Source organism: Cyrtonyx montezumae, unplaced genomic scaffold (assembly GCF_038088225.1).
Source record: "Cyrtonyx montezumae isolate F1298 unplaced genomic scaffold, pur_monq_1.0 scaffold_10, whole genome shotgun sequence".
Taxonomy (NCBI): domain Eukaryota; kingdom Metazoa; phylum Chordata; class Aves; order Galliformes; family Odontophoridae; genus Cyrtonyx; species Cyrtonyx montezumae.
The window spans coordinates 7,626,212-7,648,935 of NW_027071826.1; the positions used below are offsets into that span (position 1 = coordinate 7,626,212).

The 22,724-nt window shown below is 43.2% G+C and overlaps 2 protein-coding genes across 13 annotated transcripts in view; both read right to left on the minus strand.

Moving 5' to 3' along the window:
- Positions 1-2,206: 2,206 nt before the first annotated feature.
- Positions 2,207-14,230, minus strand: PLD4 (phospholipase D family member 4). The gene is made up of 11 exons (XM_065749223.1): positions 14,010-14,230; positions 11,659-11,748; positions 9,649-9,854; positions 9,169-9,352; positions 8,606-8,726; positions 7,623-7,750; positions 7,251-7,451; positions 6,833-6,972; positions 4,972-5,137; positions 3,905-4,001; positions 2,207-2,482 (listed from the first exon to the last, which is right to left on the minus strand). Exons 1-11 carry the CDS (start codon positions 14,010-14,012, stop codon positions 2,274-2,276), a joined length of 1,545 nt encoding a protein of 514 aa, XP_065605295.1. The 5' UTR covers positions 14,013-14,230; the 3' UTR covers positions 2,207-2,273.
- A 2,467-nt stretch (positions 14,231-16,697) lies between these two features.
- Positions 16,698-22,724, minus strand: part of CEP170B (centrosomal protein 170B) — a 54,610-nt gene continuing 48,583 nt past the window's right edge. For all 12 annotated transcript variants that reach the window (XM_065749350.1, XM_065749342.1, XM_065749334.1 and 9 more), the window contains 3 exons: positions 22,561-22,654; positions 21,526-21,577; positions 16,698-20,818 (listed from right to left, as the gene is read on the minus strand). In XM_065749350.1, coding sequence (XP_065605422.1) covers positions 20,583-20,818; positions 21,526-21,577; positions 22,561-22,654 — 382 coding nt within the window. In that variant the 3' untranslated portion in view covers positions 16,698-20,582. The remainder of the gene's footprint in view (positions 20,819-21,525; positions 21,578-22,560; positions 22,655-22,724) is intronic.

Below are 22,724 nucleotides of genomic sequence, written 5' to 3' on the forward strand. Positions count from 1 at the left end.
TTCTTGAACTCAGGCAGCTTGGGGCTGGGCCTACTTCCCTGAGGAGTCTCTTCCATGCCCACCACTCTCTGGTGCAGAACCTTTTCCTATATAATAATTGACTATTTCCTGATTATATTTGAAGTAGAATTTCTGATGTCAAAGAATCATAGAATCACTGAGGTTGACAAGGAACACTACTGTCACACAGCCCAAGCATCAACCCATCCCCACCATGCTCACTGACCATGTCCCTCAGTGCCACATCTCTGTGGTTGTTGAGCACCTCCAGGGATGGTGACTTTACCACCTCCTCACACACCACCTCTTCACACACCTCCTCACCATTCTTTCTGAAAAGAAATGTTTCCTAATATCCAACCTGAACTTCTCCTGGTGCATCTTAAGGCCATCTCCTTTCATCCCGAAGGCCAAATTAATCCTGAATGAAATAAAGCAGACGTCTGGAAGTTAGTGCCCGTTACAGAAGAGCTATGTTCCAGGGGCTATGGAAATACTATCAGAAATTACTTATACTGTATCAATGCATATCTGACATATGGAAGGTTTTCCCAGTACCTGAATGAAAACAATTCAGGTGTAATTTATCTGGAACAACTGCAAAAGGAAAACTGTGGGTAGAGGGTATTGAAAACGCATAATGCTAACACTTTGGGATAATTCATGAACTCAAGTGGCTGTGTAGTGCTATCCAAACATACTGACCTATGGAACCTGCTAGGTTCTGCCTTGCTAACATCTAACATCTGCTATAGCCATAGGCGTTACAATGAGCCAAGCACTCTCAGACATGAGACAACTGGGAAACTCCAGACCCAAGTAGATCAGTATTATAAAATATCTGAACTGCCTGCAGCCAAAGGTTAGTTGACCTCCAAAACAGGAAAATCCATATGAAGGTAATAGCTGGTAATTAAAAATACTAATTAATTACATTTGGAACAGTCCTTACTTTAAAGAACTTACAATCTAACCGAGACAAGCGATGGGTGGGAGGAGGATAAGGATTAATACTGTTTCACAAGTGGAAAAATGAAAATACTTACAGATCCAAGGCAAGATTATAATTGTCACCATATTCTACCTTTTTAATAGTTTACAAGCGAAGAGAAGCTGCCAAGTCCTGCTGAGATCAAGTTAACTATCTTATTTGCAAACCTCTCCTTCATCTGCGGAGAAAAATACAAGACAGGTGATGGCAGTAAAGAAAATAAATATCACTCTAGTATCCATTTTTCCTCTGTAAGTTGAACCTTATCACAATATACCCTTCTCTTATCTCACTGAGAAACTCTGCTCCAGTAAACAAGTTATCCAGCGCTGTCTCATAATGAGCTCATAAAGGAAGGAGAAAGCAAGTTTCCTGTTCCTGCAAAATTTACCCTCTCCGAAGCAGTGAAAACATAGCTTCGAGTGCCATCTAGAGGAGTGCACCCCTCTATCGAAAATAGTCGTATTGAAACGTAGTCTCGGAAGGACGTTCTTAGTCACTGACACGAGCGTGTGCTCCTCGTGGTGGGACAGAGCTGTGCAGATGCTGTTCCTGCGTGCAAGAGTTCCGAACAGTTTGTGTCCAGATGTATTTGTTGGTGCAGGATAACAAACCTGTGAAATACAGCGGGTGAAAACCAGTGATTTAGAATCATAGAATCGTTTAAGGGCCAACTAGTCCAGCCCCCTGCAGTGAACAGGGACACCTACAGCTCCATCAGCTGCTCAGAGCCCCAGCCAACCTGATTAGATCCAACATTTATAAACACATATTTCCTTGTGCCACGAGTGCCTAGGTGCTTCTAAAAATCTGACCTTGCTGTTGTGATTTCTTGCATTGCTCAAATCCCATCGTGACCCGGACTTTATTTTAAAAATGCTTAAACACACATAAACAAACATTGTTAGTGGAACATTGTGATTGAATATATAGCCTCCCAAGATCAGCACAGTACAGCAAGTGTGATGTGCTTCTCCAGTGAATTCAGACCTGATTACATCTTCTGTGTTCTCTTTAATATCAGACAGACTATGCTACAACACTGTATGCATTTCATTAACTCTGAGATGGGGTAATGGTACACAGCAAAGAATATGTCACATGCTGACTAATGAGGAGGAAGGTAGACTCAACTAGAAGTTCTGACATCATCAGGCAATGTGGCCACCACCAGGAAGAAATTTCTCTCATAGAAGACAGAAAGATGCTTTTTTTTTTTTTTGCACAGGAACAACAGCCAGATATGTAATTCTTCCCTTTTAAATGTATTCCCTTGTTTACATCAGAGTCTGCCTCTCCAGTTGCAGTCTTTCTGCCCTTGCACATCTTCCACATTCACTGAATATTTGGAATTCCAGTCTCGCTCAAAAATGCTTTTTAATTGTTCCTGGACAGGCTGCTGCCTTCTCTGCAGGTTGGTTGAACTCTGCTTGATAATTAGTCCCACGCCAGCTGTGGTAGTGAAGTAATCTTCTGACCAATTGGAAGTCCCTACGTAAAGCAAGAGGGGCTAATTAGAAAGCATTCATTTTCCAGGTCTTTGTTTGATCTCTGTACTTGCTAAGTACACATTGCCTTGCTTTGCAGATGTGCTGTACCACAGCAAATCTCACGAGGGCCAACAAACAGCAAAAATCAGGTCACCTCTTTCTCAGTGCAGATCTCAAGTTTCAGAAAGTCAACGCTCACTGCTGCCCTGAGGCTTCTGATTCCTCACCCTGTGTATCTTCTCATTATAAATACGGGAACAGAGTGCAGTATTTGTATATGCCAAGAGTAAAAGCTGGTGTTTGTTACAGGGTTCTGCATTTAAAAATAAAAAATCCTCAATCTCCTTAACTGTTTAATCTGTGGGGCAGCATGGTACCAATAAAATTGCCTCAAGCACTTTGTATTCCATCAGAAGCAAAGGTCTAGCAACAAATCAGCTTCTGAATGGATCTTGTTACAGGAAAATGACAAGAAACTGGATCCTTAATCAACACATCCTTAGGAGCTGTTCTGAGCTCAGCATGCGATGCCTGCTTTTAGACCAGGCAAAGCTGGGATCCGCCTGTGAGCACTGCATAGGGTTCTCTCCAAAACCACCACCGTTCAGAAAATCAAACGTAAAAAAAAAAGTAAAAAAAAAATATATTTTAACACTTAGCATTTCTTCTGGTGTTTGCCAGAAAAATCTGTCAATTGCAGAAGGTGCTCAGGCATGCAAACATCTTATCTGCGCACCTATCTTCAAGAAACAACTTGATAAGAAGCAAGTTCCATTGAGGGCAGTTGGAGCTGCAAGTCCTCAGCCTGTCAGAAGGTCAGGCTGTCTGCACTGCTTGGAGCAGGGACTGACAGAGCTGGCAGACCCCATCTGCATTCCTTTTAAGAGGCATTTGAATTAAAGAGCACAAAAATAAACACCATCCCGATTTTCAGGAATTGAGCAGCAGTTGACACTAGAGTTTTCTCATTTCCATTCCTAGAGTTCTGTTGAGCAAATAGTGCGTGGAATTAAACCCTCACAGCAATTCCTTTTTATTAAAGCACAACAATGTTCTATACCAGAGCATTAGCTATCACTGCATCATTCTGAGCACACAGTTTGTGAAGTTCCCACTGTGCTTGTCTCAAATTGCGCACTCAGACTCAGCATATTTGTTCTTAATGGCTCACAGTCATATGAGATAATCTCCTCCTGAACTTAACCTACATCATATTTTCTCGCCTTCACATCTCTGCTCCTATACCCAAAGCAGACATTCTGACATAGATGTGTATTTTGTTATGTTTATCAACTTCCTATGGCAAAATAAGCTCTTCTTTTTTTTTTTTCTTTTTTTTTTTTATACTGAAGCCCATCCCACCCCAGTCTCAGCCGTACAGATCCTAAGATGCATTAAGCAGTTGTAATCACGGGATACGCACCAATGTAAGCTGCTTTATCTGTGACCATAAATTTGTTGTGATTCACTCTCCCATAAGGAATATTTGTGTGATTCAAAACTGGAACAATGAAGAGTTTCTGGGTGAGGAGAAATTAAAACATAAATAGAAATATCGATGTGAGAAACAAGCCAGTGCATATTTCCAATATTTTCATAGAATAGAATGCTAGAGAAAGAAGAGAGTAATCCACACACTGGTATTAAATGTACCATAAAAGAGATTTTACACTTATCCAAGAAAACTAAGAAATAGTATTTCCACTATACATAAAATTTGATAAGCAGTTAAGATCAGATAAGGATAATGTTTGCTTCACAATGTTCCATTAGTGACACAGCTATTATCATTACAGGGCAGACAATTAAATGCAGTTTTAGGCAGCTGTTTAATAGATCTGCATTTACCACTGATTGCTGCTCTTTGTGCTAAAATGGGCTGATCACACACACAGGGAGTACTGCCGACTCCAATAATGCCAAACTTTTTGTGTGAAATCTTACTAAAATCTAGATTTCTGTTGTTGTTTCTTTTTTCTTTCCCTTGGTAAAAACCTTACTTGTGCTATCCCTTTCTGTCCTCGGTAAGTGCACTGTGTTGGGAGCTTCCATATCATGGAATCATAAAAGTTGGAAAAAACCTGTAAGATCACCTAGTCCATCCCCAGTCCATCCCCATCTGCCCACTGATCACATCCCTCAGTGCCACATCTCCCCTTTTCTTGAACACCTCCAGGGACAGTGACTCCCCAACTTCCTGGGCAGCTGTGCCAGTGCATCACCACCCTTTTGGAGAACAAATGTTTCCTAATATCCAACCTGAACACCCTGTCCTCACTCTTTGCTTTCTATTCTAGAGCCTACAGCCTGTTTGTAGTATTTATTCTAGGAAAAAAAAAAGTCTCAACATATAGAGGCAGCTAGAAGAGCTCTCAACTGCAAAGAAAAACCCTGATATTAATTTGAGCCATCTGAGATGCTCCATACACAAAAGGATTATAAGACAACCATCAAGTCCTCATTCGGATGGTTACAGTAATGCTATCATACCACGCTGACACTGATGTGGGTGTGAGGGTTGTTGAGGGCACGCAGGGACCTCAGGTAGTGGAGCATGGATGGGTCGGTGTGTGTCCAGCAGCTGACCAGAAGCCGGATTTGTACTCTGTAGTTGAAAGCCACACGTCTTAGAGCGTTGTCAATGGCTGGCCAGTATCTAGGGAAAAACAGGTGGGTAGAGAGAGGAGGATGTTTTGTAGATTCTCTAGAAAATTCCTACTTTCAACTGTGAACATAAGTGACACTATGCACAAATGGGAATTTTGATCTCTAGTAAGAGGAGTTCTTGTGCCTCCATGGGAGGTATACAAGAGATTTCTGCCTTGTACCCATCCAGGTCTTCTCGCATTGTATCAAGACCACCAGTCTCTGCCAAATTCGGAATGGATCAAAAAGTTTAAAACCTAGTAAAACACAGGTACATGCATATATACATAGAATAATGCCATCGTGCTCACTTCCTTAGGAAACTAATAGTAACAATAACACCTCCAGTGAAAAGCCTGATCATACATTGTGAAGTGAAAAGAACAGGGCTGAATCCAGAGGACAACTGCAGAGCTGTTCACAGAACATGGCCATTTCAGGCACCTGGAGACTGCATCTAGGGTCCACAGCAGTCCTGTGTCATCAGCCTGCATGGTCTGTCCTCCCTCCCATCTCTTCTTGTTCCCTTCAGTACACTGTTTTTGAACAGCTTCCATTTTTTTGGCATACTGGCTGCTGGTTGATTAACACCCAGGCATCAGGACAGCAGCTTTGTTTCCCCTGCCTCAGCTGCTGGAAAGACCAAAGCTGAACTAATCAGCCCCAATTCACCCCAGTGCAGCTGGTTGCTGTGGAGATAGCCAGAGGCCCAGAGCTGTTTCCTCACAGCCTGAAAGGGTGCATCAATCAGGCCCTAGATGCCACCTCATATGTCACTGGTTTGCTTGAGCTACTTTCTCAGTCAGATTAATTAGATGATTGGAAGACCCACAAATGTTGTAAGCAGGTACCACTCAAAGCACTTTGTTGCTCATATACATTTTAATTCAAGCACATCAAAGAGGATTTGGAATCTTTGTGGCTGGCCCATGACTCAACAGCTTTCTATTACTCAGTTTGAAGCTGATGCACAAAGTATGCACAGTTCTGCTGGGACCTTGGGCAGCTCAATGGTCCACCAAATGATTTAGTCACTCTGGGTGACTGTACCTTCCCTGTGAGAGCTGTTCCTCCATGCATCCAGCATTCCTGACAAACTTAGATGTTCAAGATGAGACGACAAAAAAGGAAAATAAAAGCTCAGAATTCTTTGTGGGATCTATCTCAACTATTATTGCAGAAATGAGCAAGAACGGTTAAGACTGGCCTCTACACTGTGATTCAGGTATATTAAACATGTAGCAGTGCAAGAAGTAAAGAGTCCTCAGAAGTGAAGAACAGAAAGAAACAGGAGCAGAAGGTGGAAAAGCAATATTTTCTTTGAGAAGTCTGATATCATATATATTTCTGCTGTTCCCATTCTTTCCTCTATTCAAAGAGCTGGTGCACTGTATTTTTAACAGAGCTGCACCCAGCTGTCTCTAGTCAGGCATTCTGCAGTTTTCTTGCTGTTTGAAGGCCAGAAGAGGCCGCTTTAAAATGATAGAAAAGCTGAAGTGTGGTATGGTAAAGCATCCTTCCTGTATATCACAAGTTGCACAGTCAACAAGGCAGTCAGGAATGTGGAGCAAAGCCTCAGCTCTTTCTACTCAAAAAAACTGAATTATTTTCACTGCAAGTTGGTGGTGGGGAATTAATCATACATTTTCCCTCGAAATAGCCCCAGTTTGGCAGTCCATCAGTTTGGTCAGGATTAAAATCATACCTTTCCGGGTGAACGAAACGGCTGGTAGGGAAATAATCCATAACAGAAACATAGACAAATTTATGTGCTGCACTGATAACACTGATAATAGCAAAGAGATCATGGGTGCGACCTTCTGGACAAAACACAGGAGGAGAAGCCTGTCAGAAGAAAACACGCAAGTCAGTGAATTCATTCTTTTGTCAAACTCTGATGGATTCACATTTGGGTCTGTTTGGTTTTCATTGCGAGCCCTGCGCCCTGATAGCCAGACAACCTGAAGCCCAAGCCATGTTGACCCTTATTCCTCGGGTGGAAACCTGTTGACTTAATCATGAACCATCTAGAGCAGAAGTAGGTAAGGAGCACTAAAAAAGTTTTCTGGTCAAACCTTAAAACATAGTTTATAGTCTATCATGTTATTTTAAAGCATGCTTACAGAAAAGTAGACCTTTGTCAAGGTTCCATTAAATTCTACTTCCAGAGGCCGAGAGTTGTTAATGTGGGTAGAATAGTTTTGAGGCCAAGGCGATGGAATGGTAGCACTAGTGTATCCAAGATCCCAGTAAGTTCTAAATGTCTTCCACAGGTCTTTGGCTAAGCAGCTGCAGTTGTGTATCACAGCACCAAACTCTTTCACCTGCAAAGACGGCACACTGTATCACGGCCCCAGAAAGAGTCCCCTCCTCCTTCAGGGGGTTCTTTGCTGTTTGTCCCTGACAGTCAACATTTTACACTGTTATGATTTTGTGTTGTGTTCTTGGACATTAAATTTCCCCCAAGTGTTTGAATATGCAACAGCAGAGCTTACCTGAGATAAAGATCTCCAGTCCATATTTGCACTGCCAATATATATGTGTTTCATGTCTATGATCCAGAATTTGCTATGCAATACCCCTCCTGTCAAATGTCCAAAATCAATTTTTTTTATATGAGCCCCTAAAAAAAGGTGGGGAAGGAAGAAGCAAGTTTAGATACAGCATACAGGTGGCATACTGCACTATCTGTGTGACAGCCAGGACATGCAATCACAGAATCACAAAATCATTAAGGTTGGAAAGACCAGTAAGATCATCTAGTCTGATCGTCAGCCCATGTCTGTTACCACTCTAGACTGTCAGTCAGTGCCACATCTGCCCTTTTGTGAACACCTCCAGGGACAGTGTCTCCCCCGCCTCCCTCGGCAGCCTGTCCCAGTGCAAAACCACTTTTCTGAGAAGAAATTTTCCCTAATATCTATCCTGAATCTCCCCTGGTGCAACTTGAGACCGTAACCTCTCATCCTATTGCTATTACCTGAGTGAAGAGGCTGACCCTCACCTCACCACAATTTTTCAGGTGACTGTAGAGAATGATAAGTTCTCTCCTGAGCCTCCTCTTGCCCAAACTGAACAGCCCCAGGTCCCTCAGCTGCTCCCCATAACACTTGTGCTTCAGACCCTTCACAGTTTCTTTGCCCTTCTCTGGGCAACATGTTGTCTAATGCTTGGAGCCATTTGCCACCAAAACTCACAAGCACTGATTGCTGGGCATAACATAACTTAAAAACAAACAAACAAACAAATAAACCATACAAAACATGAACTTTCAGAAAAAAAAAAAATGAGGGCAAGTCAGCATAGACAGAAATCATGAAGCAGTGAATATACAGTGCTCACACCATGAACAGAATGGCTTCAAGTAAGTTCAGAGCCATAGAAACACCATGCCAGCATAGGCCTCAGAGGCCAATTTGTCTCAGATGCCTTTTAGCAATACTAAAGTTCAGAGGATACCACTGAGTGAAATAATTACCTTTTCTCTCTAAAAGCTCCAGGTCAGTTGAATTCATAGACAAAGTTGGTGTACTTGCTGCAATGTACACAGAAACATTCTCTGCAAGTAATCTCTCAAATCTCTTCAGAATTTCTTCACCCTGCACAATGCATTGTGTGTTATTTGTTGCATTTTATTATCTAAGTAACAGAGATGGTGCTGGACAGGGTTGCCCCTTGAAAGAAGGCAGGGCTCAGATTTGCATCTGACACTTCTCAAGTGGAGAAATTGAGTCAACCTACACCACCAGACCACCTGGGAGGAAGGAGCAAGGGGCCCTGAGGATGATGAGGAAGAGCCTCAGGAGGAAAGCAGCAGCTCTGCCCACAGCAGCAAACAAGCCTGTGGCATCTGCTCTCTGCAGTAGAGCCAGAGAGGCCCCACTGGGCACACAGAGCATCCAGCAGAACAACCCTACAATAGAGAATCTCCATCCTAAGGCAGAGAGTCCCCCCATGTGGTTTAAGGCAGGCCATGTGTTCAGTCTGTCATCTGCCATGTGGACGCAAGATGTACTACCTCAATCACTGATTTCAGCCTACCTGCTTTGAAGATGAGTCATTGACATTGATGTCTTTCCCAGTGAGGGACCAATAGTAAGAAGCCACGTGAATTTCCTCCCGGGCTATATCAAGGAGATTCATCCAGGCGTGGTACAAGGGCTTGGCTGCTGTGCTATTTATCTCAAATGCTAAGTCGTAAGGAACGCTTTCCACAAGTTCAAATCTGCAACAGCAATTGTACAGTGTGAAGCAAGCAGCTGTGACCTGAGCAGGAAACCAAGCTCATGTCATGATGTACAGTACTTGCAGCTCACCTCTCATTCTGCTGCAAAGGGAGGATAGTTGGGGCTGTGTTGAACCTTCAAGCACAGGACCATAGTGGAGCTGTGTTACAAAACCCCCTACCACCCTTCCAGCAGGAGATTACTAATAATGACCCTGCATCCAAACAATGCTGTTGCAGCTATTTTTCCACCTGTTTTTTTATTACTTCTCTGTGAGCCACCAAGCCTGGCTTACCTGCAGGAATCATTGGATCTGTTTGTGTCCTCCTCAGTTACTGTGGTTCTCTGGAGATCTCTGTAGAGTTCTTCATCCTCCATCTCTTGGTAAACACTGACAAATGTTTCTTCTCCCTTACGATCAGCTGTGCTGTCAGCTCTCATGAAGTAAACAGCCATCAGGGCAACAAAACCAAGCACCAAAATTACCCCTGAGATTTGAAACTAGAACAGAATCCAGACAGAATAAGGATTAAGCTCCCACGTTAGCCACTGATACAGCAGCTAATGGATGACTACCTGCCACAGGTGAGTAAATTAAAACCATTGAACAGCAGCACTTTCAGCTGGTGGCAGACAGCATTCCCAGACACATCACTTCAGGTGAGGACCATGACCTAAATAGGGGTTGGTTTATGTAAGTACCATGATTTTAGTTATGTTTTCATTTTTCGTGTGCCAACATGTCAAAAATGTGCTTTTCCTCTCAGTCCTTCAGATTAGTTTGACATTGATTGCTTTTAGTTTAGTGCAGGACAAATGGGTGTTCAGCAGCGTCTCCCCCAAAAAACAAAGCAAGAAAATCCTCAGCACAGAATTAACTGTGAGATCAAGTAGTAACATAAAGAGGAAATTCATAAAGTCATGGGGAAAAAAGTGGGGCTAAAAGCATCAGAAACAGGAGGACTTAAGCCTCACTCAAGTGGAATTATACAAATCTTGTTCATTCATCTTGTGAGTGAATAGTGTTTCCCTGTAGTTCTAGTGGGGTTTCTTTTCCCTTTTTCTGTATTTTTTTTCTTTCATGAATGTGGACTGGGGGAAAAAAAAAACAGCCTGGCTATGTGGCATATGCAGATCTGGAGTCCAACTGCTCACATGTTGAAAAAATATATCAGGCTCTGCATCATACTCTGCTAAGGAGAAGACAGCAATCAGTGTTCCCCCAACAATTAACAAGCCTGGAGCTGAGAGCATCCCCCACCCCATGGAAGACAACGTGCAATTCAGAGCTGAGCATTTGGACCCCTCCAGGCAGGAGAAGTGAGTCTGTGAAGGAGAAGTCAAGAGGCTGTAGCTATAAATGTGAACTCCTGAAATGGCACATGTGAAAATTGAGTAGAAGCCAGTTTGCTCTGAAAGCACCTGTTTTGGTTTCTACGTAGATAGAGTTACTTTTCATTTTCTATGCTTTTCTCAAGATCTACAGTGCTGCTGTCAATTTCAGGCAGTGATTTGACCTAGATAGAGAAAAATGCTTTTAAACCAACTATCAACTTCAAATTCTGCTTTCCTGCTTGTTCTTCCTTTCAATGATGGCAAAGAGAATCCCACCAATTTTTAACAGTCATGAATTCCACCCTGGGAACACTGAAGGCACAGGTTTTAGAAGATATTTCTCAGGCCAGAGGTGTATTTTGAAGTTGTATCTTGGCTGTCACTGCACTACGATGCTGTGATGCCAGGTGCTACAAGCACACTGAATTAAGCGGGTGATTTCAGGAGCTTGTTATGGTGAGATTGAGCCTGAATGACAGTCTGTCCGGTGTCAGACAGCACAAGGCTTCACAAGGTAATGTGAAAAGGGGTGAGGCCTACAAATGAATTTCAGCATGTTATATTGACCAAATTCCTCTTGTGTTGTATGGAATATAGTACATCCAGAGGAACTGCATGTAATCAGTGCTTATTTACATCCAAAGAAATAACAACACCATTTACTCACTTGGTTCTCATTACTGTTTGTGCTAATGAAGGAAGTGAGGCTATTTGCATGAGCAAGGTTCACTGTTCTGAGTGAGGGCTGCAAGACTGGGGTCCACTTTACTCCTGCTTGGCAAGGTTTGATCATCCTACTGGGTAAATCAATGAGGGTTTCATCACTCACTTGCTTACAAGTAGGAGTAAAACCTACAAAGATTACCAACAACAGGCAATCAAATCACTCTTCTTTATCTGCTCTATCTTTTCAGAAGTGACAGCGTCATCTCAGCTCTTGTGAGCAAATGTAGTGCATCTCAATAATTACCATTTTGACATTTTTTTGATTGTTCACACTTAACTTCATGTTGGAGGACTCATTAATCATCGGGGATGCTTTTAGTGCTCTTCTGACAATCTGAAAAACAGAAATGTATGCAAGGGAGAAAATAAAGCATTAGGGCAGCATTTGTAGAAAGCCAGTTACAGACTGAAAAAGCAGGTCAGCACCATTGCTTTATATAGTGCTCTGAGATTAAAGTACGAATCTCTGCAACGTTCTCTCTGTGTTATGGATCTTGAGTGACATTAACAGATTCCAAAGCAAGAGAGAGAGAGACAGTCCCCTGCAGTTTCTCCCTGTGCTGTCTTCACAGAGAAATCACTGCAGTAATTAATGTGTAAACAACTGCATCGCCACCTCTTCAAGTTATCCTCCAGCACCCGCTTTGTCCCATTGTAGGATAATATGTTTGGCAGCCATTAATAGCTAAGTGCAAAAACCATGAGTGATGCTGCACGGTGTCAATGTCATTGCGTGTGTGACTCTATTATTATAGAATCATAGAACTGTTTGAGTTGGAAGGGACCCTGAAAGGCAGCCTAGGCAATGAGCAGGGACACCTACAGCTCTCAGGCTTCTTCTTTCTTCCTGTGTGCATGAGTTATTTTCAATGCTGATGTCTTTTTCAGAAGGGATTCTGTTAATAGGACGTGAGCTAGACAGGGCAAAATCTAAACTCCTCTCCTCCCTTACTCCTTCCATCTATAATCTTGAGGCTAGGAAAAGGGTTAACTTCTTTTTCAGGAAGGATATCACCAGCAGAGACCACCACAAGAGCAAATCCCAAACCACGTCCAAACTCCAAGCAGGTGGTAGGGCAGGGTAGTTAGCCACCTGCCTGTTCTGCCTTCTCAAATGCCCAAGCCCTTCACACAAGCCCATGAATAATCCCTGCACGATGGCACTGCACAGACACCAGAGGTGAACTTACCCATAGGAGTCAGTCAGCTGCCATTTATCATGCTGAGAAGCAAGAGGAACATCCTGGGAGATGGTAGATCTCAGGAAGCGATGCCAGATGATACCACCACCTGTCCAGTCCCCAAACTACAGCTTCCTATCCCTGAGCCACTGGGCATTTGCAGCCTGAACATAAACATGCCACGTTGATACGAGATACCCGTAGCTGTGTGGGTGGCCATACTTGAGCTACTTTTAGGTAAAGGGATCTTGCCAGACTTGTCCCATCCATCTTGGACACAGCACGGACAGAGCCCCAAAGTCTTCCCGTGGGGCCAACTCAGAAGTCGAGGGAGTGAATAAAAGAGATAGAGGATGTCCTGGAAGATGGGGAGGTGGGTGTGAAATGCTGACTTGGGGAACACAGGGAGTGTCACATGGTGGCTGTCAGGTCCCTGTGACGTTGAAATCCCATTTTGTGTTTTAAGCCCATTAGAAAGACATGCTGTCCTACCCCAAAGAGCTTGTAGTCCAAAAGGAGAAAGCTGTGACAAAAACAGAAGTCTGGCTTGAGTGCTGAGCCAGGAGACTTAGTGGGAAGAAAATGAGGGGATATTAAGGCAGCAGAGGCCAAAGAGTTTGTTAGGAAATGGAGGCAAATAGGTTTTAAGGGAGGATCAGAAGGACAACAGCAAAACAAGGGCAGCAGCCCCTCAGCCTGGGCCAGGGGAAGCCCAGCAGGGTTGCAGGTGTGATGGCTTTAAAGAAACAACTTGTTTCAGTTCTCATTCTCAGCAACAGCCACAAAAATGGCTTCAAAAAAAGCAGCATTTCACTCAAAATATGAGAGCGAACAGATCTCACATGTGCCATAACAAAGTCATCTGCCATTTGGTTTAAATGACGTCCTTCGTGATGGTTTTGGCTGGGCTGTGTTCCCAGCTGCTGTGAGGAACTTGTGAGAAGCGTATTAAATACACAGGGAAGGAGGGGGGAAGGGCACCACGTGGAGTTCAATTTCCACAAAAGAAAACATTGCAGACAAGCAGAACTCTTAAGAATAATACTGTAGCGGGTCAGTAATCAGCGATGGCTCCCTGTAAGCTTTCAGGGCTTTACCAGCTGCCAACTTCAATGACTAAGTTCATCCAAGAACAATAAATACAAGCGCTACTTAGTGCTGCTCCACCGGCAGGAACACAAGCCTACACCACAACGTGCACAGCACACACAGGCGACTGTTGTTTCCAGCCAAAAATCTTTTGTTACTTCTTTTCTCCATCAGCATCAATTCTTGTATTTCAAACGCAAGGATGAGGCTTTTTTTGCTGCACACTATTGTTCTCGGGAGAACGTTTGGAGGCTCTCACACGTACAAAGTACACCCCTCTCCCCATTGCCAGCCCAGCACTCTCAAGTGCTCTCCCACTACTCACCATCCTGGAGGACCTCCCCCGTGGCTGTCCTGCTGCAATCTGATGTTACTTCCAACCACACACACAGGAGATGGTACACACGTTCACACCAGCAGATTCATTTCAGGTTCTGCTTTCTTCCTCCTTCAGCTGCAGATTAGTTCCTCTTAACCTCTGAGTTTCATTATTTATACTGATAGTTAAGAGCCCCAAGTTGCTGTCTAGCTGTTGCTACCCCATTCTTAGACCCTTATCTCCACATGTTTGATGTAATTACACTGAAATAGGGCAAAATAGATACAAAAAGAAGGTAGTGGAGCAGATACAAAGCCTGCTTGCCACCCAGCTCTCTCCTGAATTCACTGCTTTACACAGATTACCCACCAGCAGGACCATCCCACTGTTAAAGCAGGGCTGGGTCAAGGTGAAGGCTGCTGCCATCGTTTAGACTCAAGTTAGCAGAAAGCTGAAGTCAGCATCATGATGGAGCTAGGCTTTGTCTGCACTCAGGGAAGTAGCAATTCCAGAGTGCAGCTGTGCTAAAGGTTCAGACTGCTGCTGGAAAGTGCTGCTGTGCCTCCCCTGCTGTCCTCTGCAGACCAGCCAGTGCCTACTGCTCCTTTCAGTTTTGGATCAATCACAGAATATCCCCGAGTTGGAAGGGACCCATGAGGATCACCGAGTCCAATGGCTCCACACAGCATCATCCAAGTCCAAACTCTGTGTCTGAGAGCAGAGTCCCAACGCTCCCTGAGCTCCCTACAGCTTACAGCTGTAGCTGTGACTTCAGATGGAAGTGGGTTTGTGGGGCAAAATGAAATGGTTTATCAGACCCACTCATACCATTGGAGGAAAAAAAATAAAAAGTGACTGTCAAGTTTCCAAGCCAACAAGTGATTTGCTTCATTTCCCCACTTGTGTTTTGCAGACAAGGCTTTCTATCAACTGCCACCTTCCCACACACAAAGTAAATACATCTCTCACCTTACAGACGTATGCACTCTGCTTAGCAGGCTCCCTCTGAAACCACGCTTGGTCTCTGGTTAGAAACATGTACTAAAAGACACGGTGGAAGATCTTTAAATGTGTACGTGGGAGGTTTGCTACGAAGAAGCTGCCAGCTTAACGTGCTTTCATCTCAGGGAGCTAATAACAGAGAGGAACGTGGCTACCACTGCAGAGATGACTACAAAATCACACTCTGGTTTGCACGAGGACAAAGCCTCTGGGTCTGGGCACCAGCAGCCAACAGGAGGGGAGCAGAACAGCCTGTGTCCTCATGCCTGAGAGGAGAAACACTCTGTGTACGCTCCGTGCCAAAGGACTGTAAAATTAGCTGAAAGAAAACGCCATTCCAGGTCAAGAGTGCTGAACTGGTTCAGCTGATGAGCCTAGAGAAAATTCCAAAGTCCACATAAAAATTCAGCCTTTTGTTTGAAAATATTTTTAAACATCTACTCAATTTCAACTGCGTGAATAATTCATTAAATACAATGAAGTATTAACCTTAACATTTAGCACTTTACATATCACAAAACTGTAGAATTGTTGGAGTTGGAAGGGACCCTTGAAGGCCATCTGGTCCAACCCCTCCTGCAATGCACAGGGACAGACACAGCCCCGTGCAGCCTGACCTTGGGTGTCTCCAGGGATGTGACATCCCCCACCTCTCTGGACGACATTCAGGACTTGTTAGCTGTGTTCTGGTTGGAAGAAGTGTTGATTTCAATGTCAAAGAGAACAGCAACTGGCACAGCTCTGCCATTGCTCTTTCAGAGGGGGCTTTTCCATCTCAGTCTCAGTGCTCCTATTTCACGACCCCTGCAGCTGCACCTAGGAAATACAACCTACAAACACGAGGAAAAACTTTGCTATGTTCTACTTCTGCGCTACAAATAATACATTCCTACTCTTTGATTTGCAGAGCCCCCAGTAGCCTTGCTAACTCACAGCAGTTCTCCCTGGGTGAAGATGTGCTAGAGCCCACCAGGCCTCCAGCAGATAGAAGAAACCATTCCCTGTGAGACACCAGCAGCCGCTACTGATTTCAAAAGGGCACTCTGCACAGCATTCAAAGTCAAACACCCCTCAGCACTGCTGGGGAAGTCTGCAGAGAGGCAACGGTGTGTGCTCCTGTTTGCAAAGCGTGGTGGGTGAAGCTGCAGCCAGCTGAAGCTGTGCGGGGGGGAAAGGAGGAGTTAATGCTGCTCATGAAGTGCCAGGAAGGATGCAAAGGTCAGAGAGAACTCCAGGAAGAAAGGAGGACAGGGATATAGCAAAGAGAAAAAAACGTCACAGATGTAAGCTCCAATACATACAAAATGAGGGCACAAGAGTGGGTAAAGTTACCATATCCTACCATTAGTGCTGGGTTTAACCTCTGAAATACATCAATCATGGCAATGCAATCAAACAGTACTAAAACCCAAATTAACCATCACCGTACCATACTCAGCAGTAAGAGCACCCTCAGGCAATGGGACATGCAGACTTCACTCCTGTAGCTCTGGGGGAAGAGGCAATGGGACCCCCACGTACCATAGGTTCCTATGAATCCACGCCAGCCAGATGTCAGCAGAAGGGATCCAGCTGCTCACCATCCTTTCCTTAACCTGTACTTACTGACACCCATGTCAACAGGCAGTTGAAAAAACCTCTGTATGGAACATACATTCCCCTCCCCCCAAATTAACACAAAAAAATCCAGAGTTGTAGTGTCACATGATAAAAGAATGATTTATTAGAGCAACTTTATGATAAAATTATATAAAATAACAATTTATTTATTTACTTTTTTAGAGATGTCCACAATATCACCTCGGAACAAAATGTACAGATACTGCCTATAATCCAAACAAAAATAAATTACCATTCAAAAGAAAAAAAAAAAGCAGAAAATACGGGTAGGAGAAACAAATCAAAATTGTACACAGCATTTCAAGAGGGTGTGGGAAAAAAAGTCATTCATCAGTTCAAGTTATATCGACGTGTTTCAGCTTTACTCTCAGACAGCTCAGCTTGCATTTGTGCTGCATGCAAATGGAATGATCCAGTGAACAGTTCAGAAGAGCAGAATCAGCAGCATAACGACAGCAGAAAGTGAAATAGGCACAATTCAGCACGGGGCACGTGGACAGGCAGCTCTGTCTGGTCCTTGCAGGAGTTGTACACATTTACCCAACCTCAAAAATAGCTACTGTGATCCGCAAAACAAGAACAACTAGAAGAACCTTGCACTTATTTACACTTTTTTCTCCCTTTTTCTTTTTTTTCCTTCCCCGTAGGCCGGATGTAAACATCCCACTAGTTTTACCCTTACTAAAATACTCAAAGATGACGGAGATTTCTTTTCTCCTGGAGCACAACCACAACAGGACATCTCTGTAGGTAAATTAAGGTCCTTGCTCGCAAAGCTCCTACACATTCTCACAGGAATTTACATTCATTCCATCAGAGCAAAAGAACAGGCTGTTACATTTGAAAACGTTGAACTGAGAACGTGGTTTTCAAGTATAGCAGAAAAACTGAAGGTTGGGATTTTGAAAGGTGCTCGTGGCACCAGGCACCCAAAATCCTCTGGGAGCCCAAAAAGGCACGAGCACTTGCTTCCCTGTGGCTTTGAAAATCCCACCCTTTGTTACATTTCTTTAGTCGAATGCAAAACACACGAAAGCAAAATGGTATGAGAACTACCAACAGCTCAGGGTCGCCCCACCAAGCTGGACGCACGGCTCGACAAAGCCCTCAGGTTTCCTAAACACTGAGCCCAGGCAGTGGGGCACAGCTGGGGAGTTACACTGCAGTCACACAGAGGTGTTTTCACAGCCATGCACGCTGTAAGAACGAACCAAGGAGAAAGGAGCTGCAGTCGTGTGGCAAGCTCTTTGGCTTATCGGAGCAGACAAGTGCAAATGGAGTGTATGTGTTTCAGAAGCAGCAAATGCAAGAAAAAATAGGCTGCATTTCAACACTGAATGGAAAGATCCAAGCATGAATGCTGTGCCAGCACACAGAAGTGCTGTGGGTTTTGGCTGAGTCACAAATAAGTCAAGCTGTGCGTCTCCCCCAAGCCCTTCACACACACGCCCGAATTGTAAGCAGACACAGACTGCTGCATCTTGTACTTGAAGAGGACCCATGTTTGGTGGGCTGATGTCAGGTGGCTGCAGGCTCTCTGTCAAATTCAGAGCAAAGCCATCAAGGAAGAAAATCCATTCCTGATGTGGTCACCAAAGAAGGAAGAATCAAGTAATTTTTCAAGTGAAAGTGAACAGAAGTCACATCAAGGACGTGCTGCAGAGAAACAAAACCCACTAGAGCATAGCCATGAAGATGCAGAAACATACTTAACAATAAAAGTCAGATGTCTGAGGAATCCATGTGTTTCTATAGCAAAACTGAAACTAACAGCAACACTTTATCTGTGAAGGTCCTTCAAGTCCTAGTGAGTTGGGGTAGCACCTTGACATACTGAGCCCTAACAAAGAAGGGCCTGAAAACACATGTCATATGTCAGGAACAATACCACCATGTACGATATTTGTCACAGACACAGTCAGGCATCTCAAGCAAAGACAGATCAGAATAAACAAGGAAATGAACACATTCAGTATATTACAGGCAGAAGAACATACAGTGCGTATATTACAGGCAGAAGAACATCAAGGGCAAATGCTTTTTTTCTTTTCTTTTATTCTGCATTCATTTATGTGAAATTCAGCAGAGTTCTTCATGGAAGAGCACTTCCACACAAGCAGATGAGTCTTATAACCTGCTGGCGACCTTGGAAGGGTTACTTAGTGTTTGCCAGCCAGCATCTTGCACAGTTAAGAGAAGCTAATGGCCTGCTGGCATCCTCCCATCTCAGAAATGATCCTGTTTCTGCTGAAATAAGACTGAAAAGTTCCCAGTGGCTTCACCAGGAAAGCCCTCATGCTCTTTGCTAGTAAGATTAAACACGTTGTGAGCATCCCTACTTACTGAAATTATTTTAGCTGGCTCCCACCTTCACAACATTTCTAGCAGAAAAGCTCAGATAACTACTGAAGCTAACTAAGGGATCCACTACCACCCCAAAATATAAAAGTCATCACACAAGAAGCAGCAGTCAAGCTTGGGCTTTTCACTCGTTAAACTACACACTGTATGAGGGCAAAGTGGAACTCATCTGCTCACCTTTCCCAGCAAACATTCCCTCCATGACTATGGAAGGATTTCTCTACCTGATTACTGCTTGTGGAACAGGAAGTATAACAAAGGAACCACTAACAAGATGGAAAAAGCTGGGAGCAAACACATCCAGAAGAGGTCCCCTCAAAAAAATAAACCTTTTGTTCTTAAAGCAACAAAAACTGCTTTGGGTTTTGCAGTGTAACTGAAAGGCTGAATACAAAACGCAATGCTTTTTCAACAAGAAACTGCTTCGTGCAACTGCACACAACAGCCACTAATGTCTAGGAGACAGACAAAACACATACAAAACATAGACAAAAATCCCAAGTGCTTGACAGTGGCAGAGTTTCTAAGGAATAGCACAGAATGGTGGTTTTTCAAGCACTTTTGCATTGAATAAAAAATCCATAGCAGAACTAACAATAAAAGAGGAGCTACATTTCTGCCATTCTTTTTTGAGTGCCATCAAGTGAACACTAGTTCACAGCAGCTGTGCAATTCAGTTTATTACGTGAGCCACTGGAACAGATGTTCCTCTTAACAATTAGCTAAATCACAAACATCTCAGTCTTTGGCCCAGCCAGGAGCATTTGTAGCTCATTGTGAAATATTGTACAGCAGATCTTTTGAATCTGTAAAGACAGCAACTGTACCGAAAATTTGGCAAGCTGCACTGTAATTCGATTGTGTACCTACACATAATCTGGGGACTGAAACATCAAAAATTAGCAATGGTATTAGTAGTCTTCACATTCACACAATTAATAACTTTTACACTTTTCCAAGAGAAAAAAAAGGGGGGGGATGGTTATGTCTTGCTTTAGTTTGGGGGGCTGAAATAAGAAAATAAAAATGTACAACTTCAGTGTGGTTGCCTTTTTAAGACTGCTGAAAAGGACTTTGTAGAGAACTGTAGTGAGAGTTTCCCCCAGAAACCCACTATATTGCACCATCGTTCTGTTGGATTTGCACTCTGGTTCCAACAGAGCTGCAACGCTCACTTACGCAGCTGAAACAAAACAACAAAGCAAACAAAACCGAAACAAACCGAGTACCCAAAATAAGTGTTGCTTAAGTTGCGCCTCATTACATCTGAATCACCATCAACAGGCTGATGCAAGGACACTCACACTTCTGCACTACTGAATGGAGGGTATGCAAAGCCTGTTTCTTTATGGCACACTGGAAGAGTGAGGGAGTACACTGTTAAAAATCAGTTTGCCTCTATGCTGCACATGTGCTGCTCCACGGTGCTCGTCTTGACTCAAAGGCATACACAGACTCACCATTCACCCTCACAGCATAGATTCTTTTCTTTTGTGCAACGTATTAGCAATCTAAACAACTGCTCCACACAAACTGTCCACAAACCACTCACACACGATACTACAGTAGATTACAATATGATAGCAATACAAAATATCAGATCATGTATTTCTCTCCATCTGGAATGAAATTTGAATCTTGCAAGCTAGAAGACCCACAGTTCGATTTCTGTGTGTAGTTTCTCATCTGTGCTGGGGACAAAGTCTCCAGTGTGGATCCAGAAGTGTTAGCAGTCCTGACTTTAGTGGCTGTAGATTGTTTAGCAGCAGAAGATGCTTTGTTACTGGCAACTACATCCAAGTTTCCAGTAGGGTCAATTATAGCATTTATCACTGGGGAAAAAAGAGACAGACATCAGCAGAACGTGGCAGTTTCTAAACAGAAATTTACTTCCCTTCATTTTGAAGGCCACAGAACTGTTGGCAGTACTTGCATTCATTTTAATTATGTTATTTTCTTCCTCAGCCTTAGCAGCTTTAATAAGCAAAACCTTTCCCAAACTGAAGTTACAAGGACACTCAACTCTGTCTGAATCAGAAAAGAAACTACAGCAGCAAACTGCATATAGCAGGAGGCTGAAATGACTCCTCTGTGTTTTTTGTATATCCTTATTAAGCTTCCAGACGACGTAAGAGGCAGCTACTGAAATCACCTTGCCACCTCTATGGTACAGAGCATTGTGTACATTTGAGTCAACGTGAACATTTACATAGTCCAAAAGCAGAACAAAACTTACTGGGGGAAAGAGCTGCTAAATATTGCTTCCAGCAGAACAGACCTTTGCCAGTTCATCTCATGTGAATATATTAATTACCACAAACAAAGCATTTCCACAGCAACAGTTTCCACATTTCAAAAGTCAACAATGTTTGAAAACAAAAACTGGCAGCACAAAATAAATGCACCATTTGTTCCGTATACACTCAAAGAGCACAGAGCAAACTACACCTGCAGCCTTCCGCAGCTTTCACTGGCAAATCAAGGCACATGGCTTTATTTTGTAGCACAGGAAAGAAAAAGCACATTTCAAATGACCAACCTTCAAGCTGTTTTTGAACTCTCCTGAGCTCCTTCAGGATAGAACTGATTTCCTAGAAACAAAAGCATCAAGAGAGTTAAGGAAAAAATTACTCAACTAATTTAAGAATCTAGTCCTATTCTTCCTGCCCTCTCTAAGCAGGAATATTCAAAGTCAGTTCCTGCATTACTTATGTAACAGAAAATAAAACAGACAAATACAGCATTATGGGTGGACTTTGTGATCTTGAAAGTTTTTTCTAGACTAGAAAATTCTGTGATCCGTATTTAGGTGTATTTGGTCAGTGGGTGGGACCTCTGCTCTGCCTCATTTTCCCCAAGTGCTACTACACCACCCAGTTCATAGCCACAACAGTTTAATAGATTTGAAATGTTAACCAGATAAACTGCCCACACAGCTGGACACTAACTGTGCAAAGGCTCATTCACACTCCTTCACCATCACATATACAAAAATGTTTGCAAACAGATCTTAGACCAGACAAAGCAATTGGCCACGTGTACAGCATTGAAACTTTATAGACACAGCTCCTGCACAGAGTTGCATGTACATTCAGTGCAAGCCAGACTTGCTGAGACTATTATTAACTGAAATCCACGCTGGCAGTCCCCATGAATAAGAGTAAAAAGTTACGAGAGCAAACACCCTATGGATGAGGCACCTTTTTATTGCCCTGTTATAGAACTCTAACAGGTAAAAAAAAAATACAGGATAAACACCAATCTGCAATTAAAGCTGTGGCAACCACATGGCAAGTGATGCTTTGGAAGACATTCAAATTGAATGTAATGACACTCAACATCTGCTAAACGTGAATTACTAATGCAGAAGGGAAGATTTTGGTGAAAGTGACTAGAAGAACAGCTGGAGGAACTCACCCTGTCATACTGAAAACAGTAACAAGAGCAATTGAACACGTGCAAATGGACTACCAATTTCAGAAATGAGTTTCAGAAGGGCCAGAACTTGATCTTTATATTTTTGACAAATCTTTCATGGACACAAGCCTTCAGCAGTGTACTTGTTCACACATACCTTGTTTGATGTCTTCAGAATTGGCACTTCGTTTTCAGAGTTAATTTTGGCCTCCATCTCCTCCCAGGTCCTCTCTGAGTTCTGAAACAAAATCCTGCAAGAGAATATGTGAAACGGGTCTTAAAATTGCCATGCAAAAGCTGATTGTTTAAAAGACTTAATTA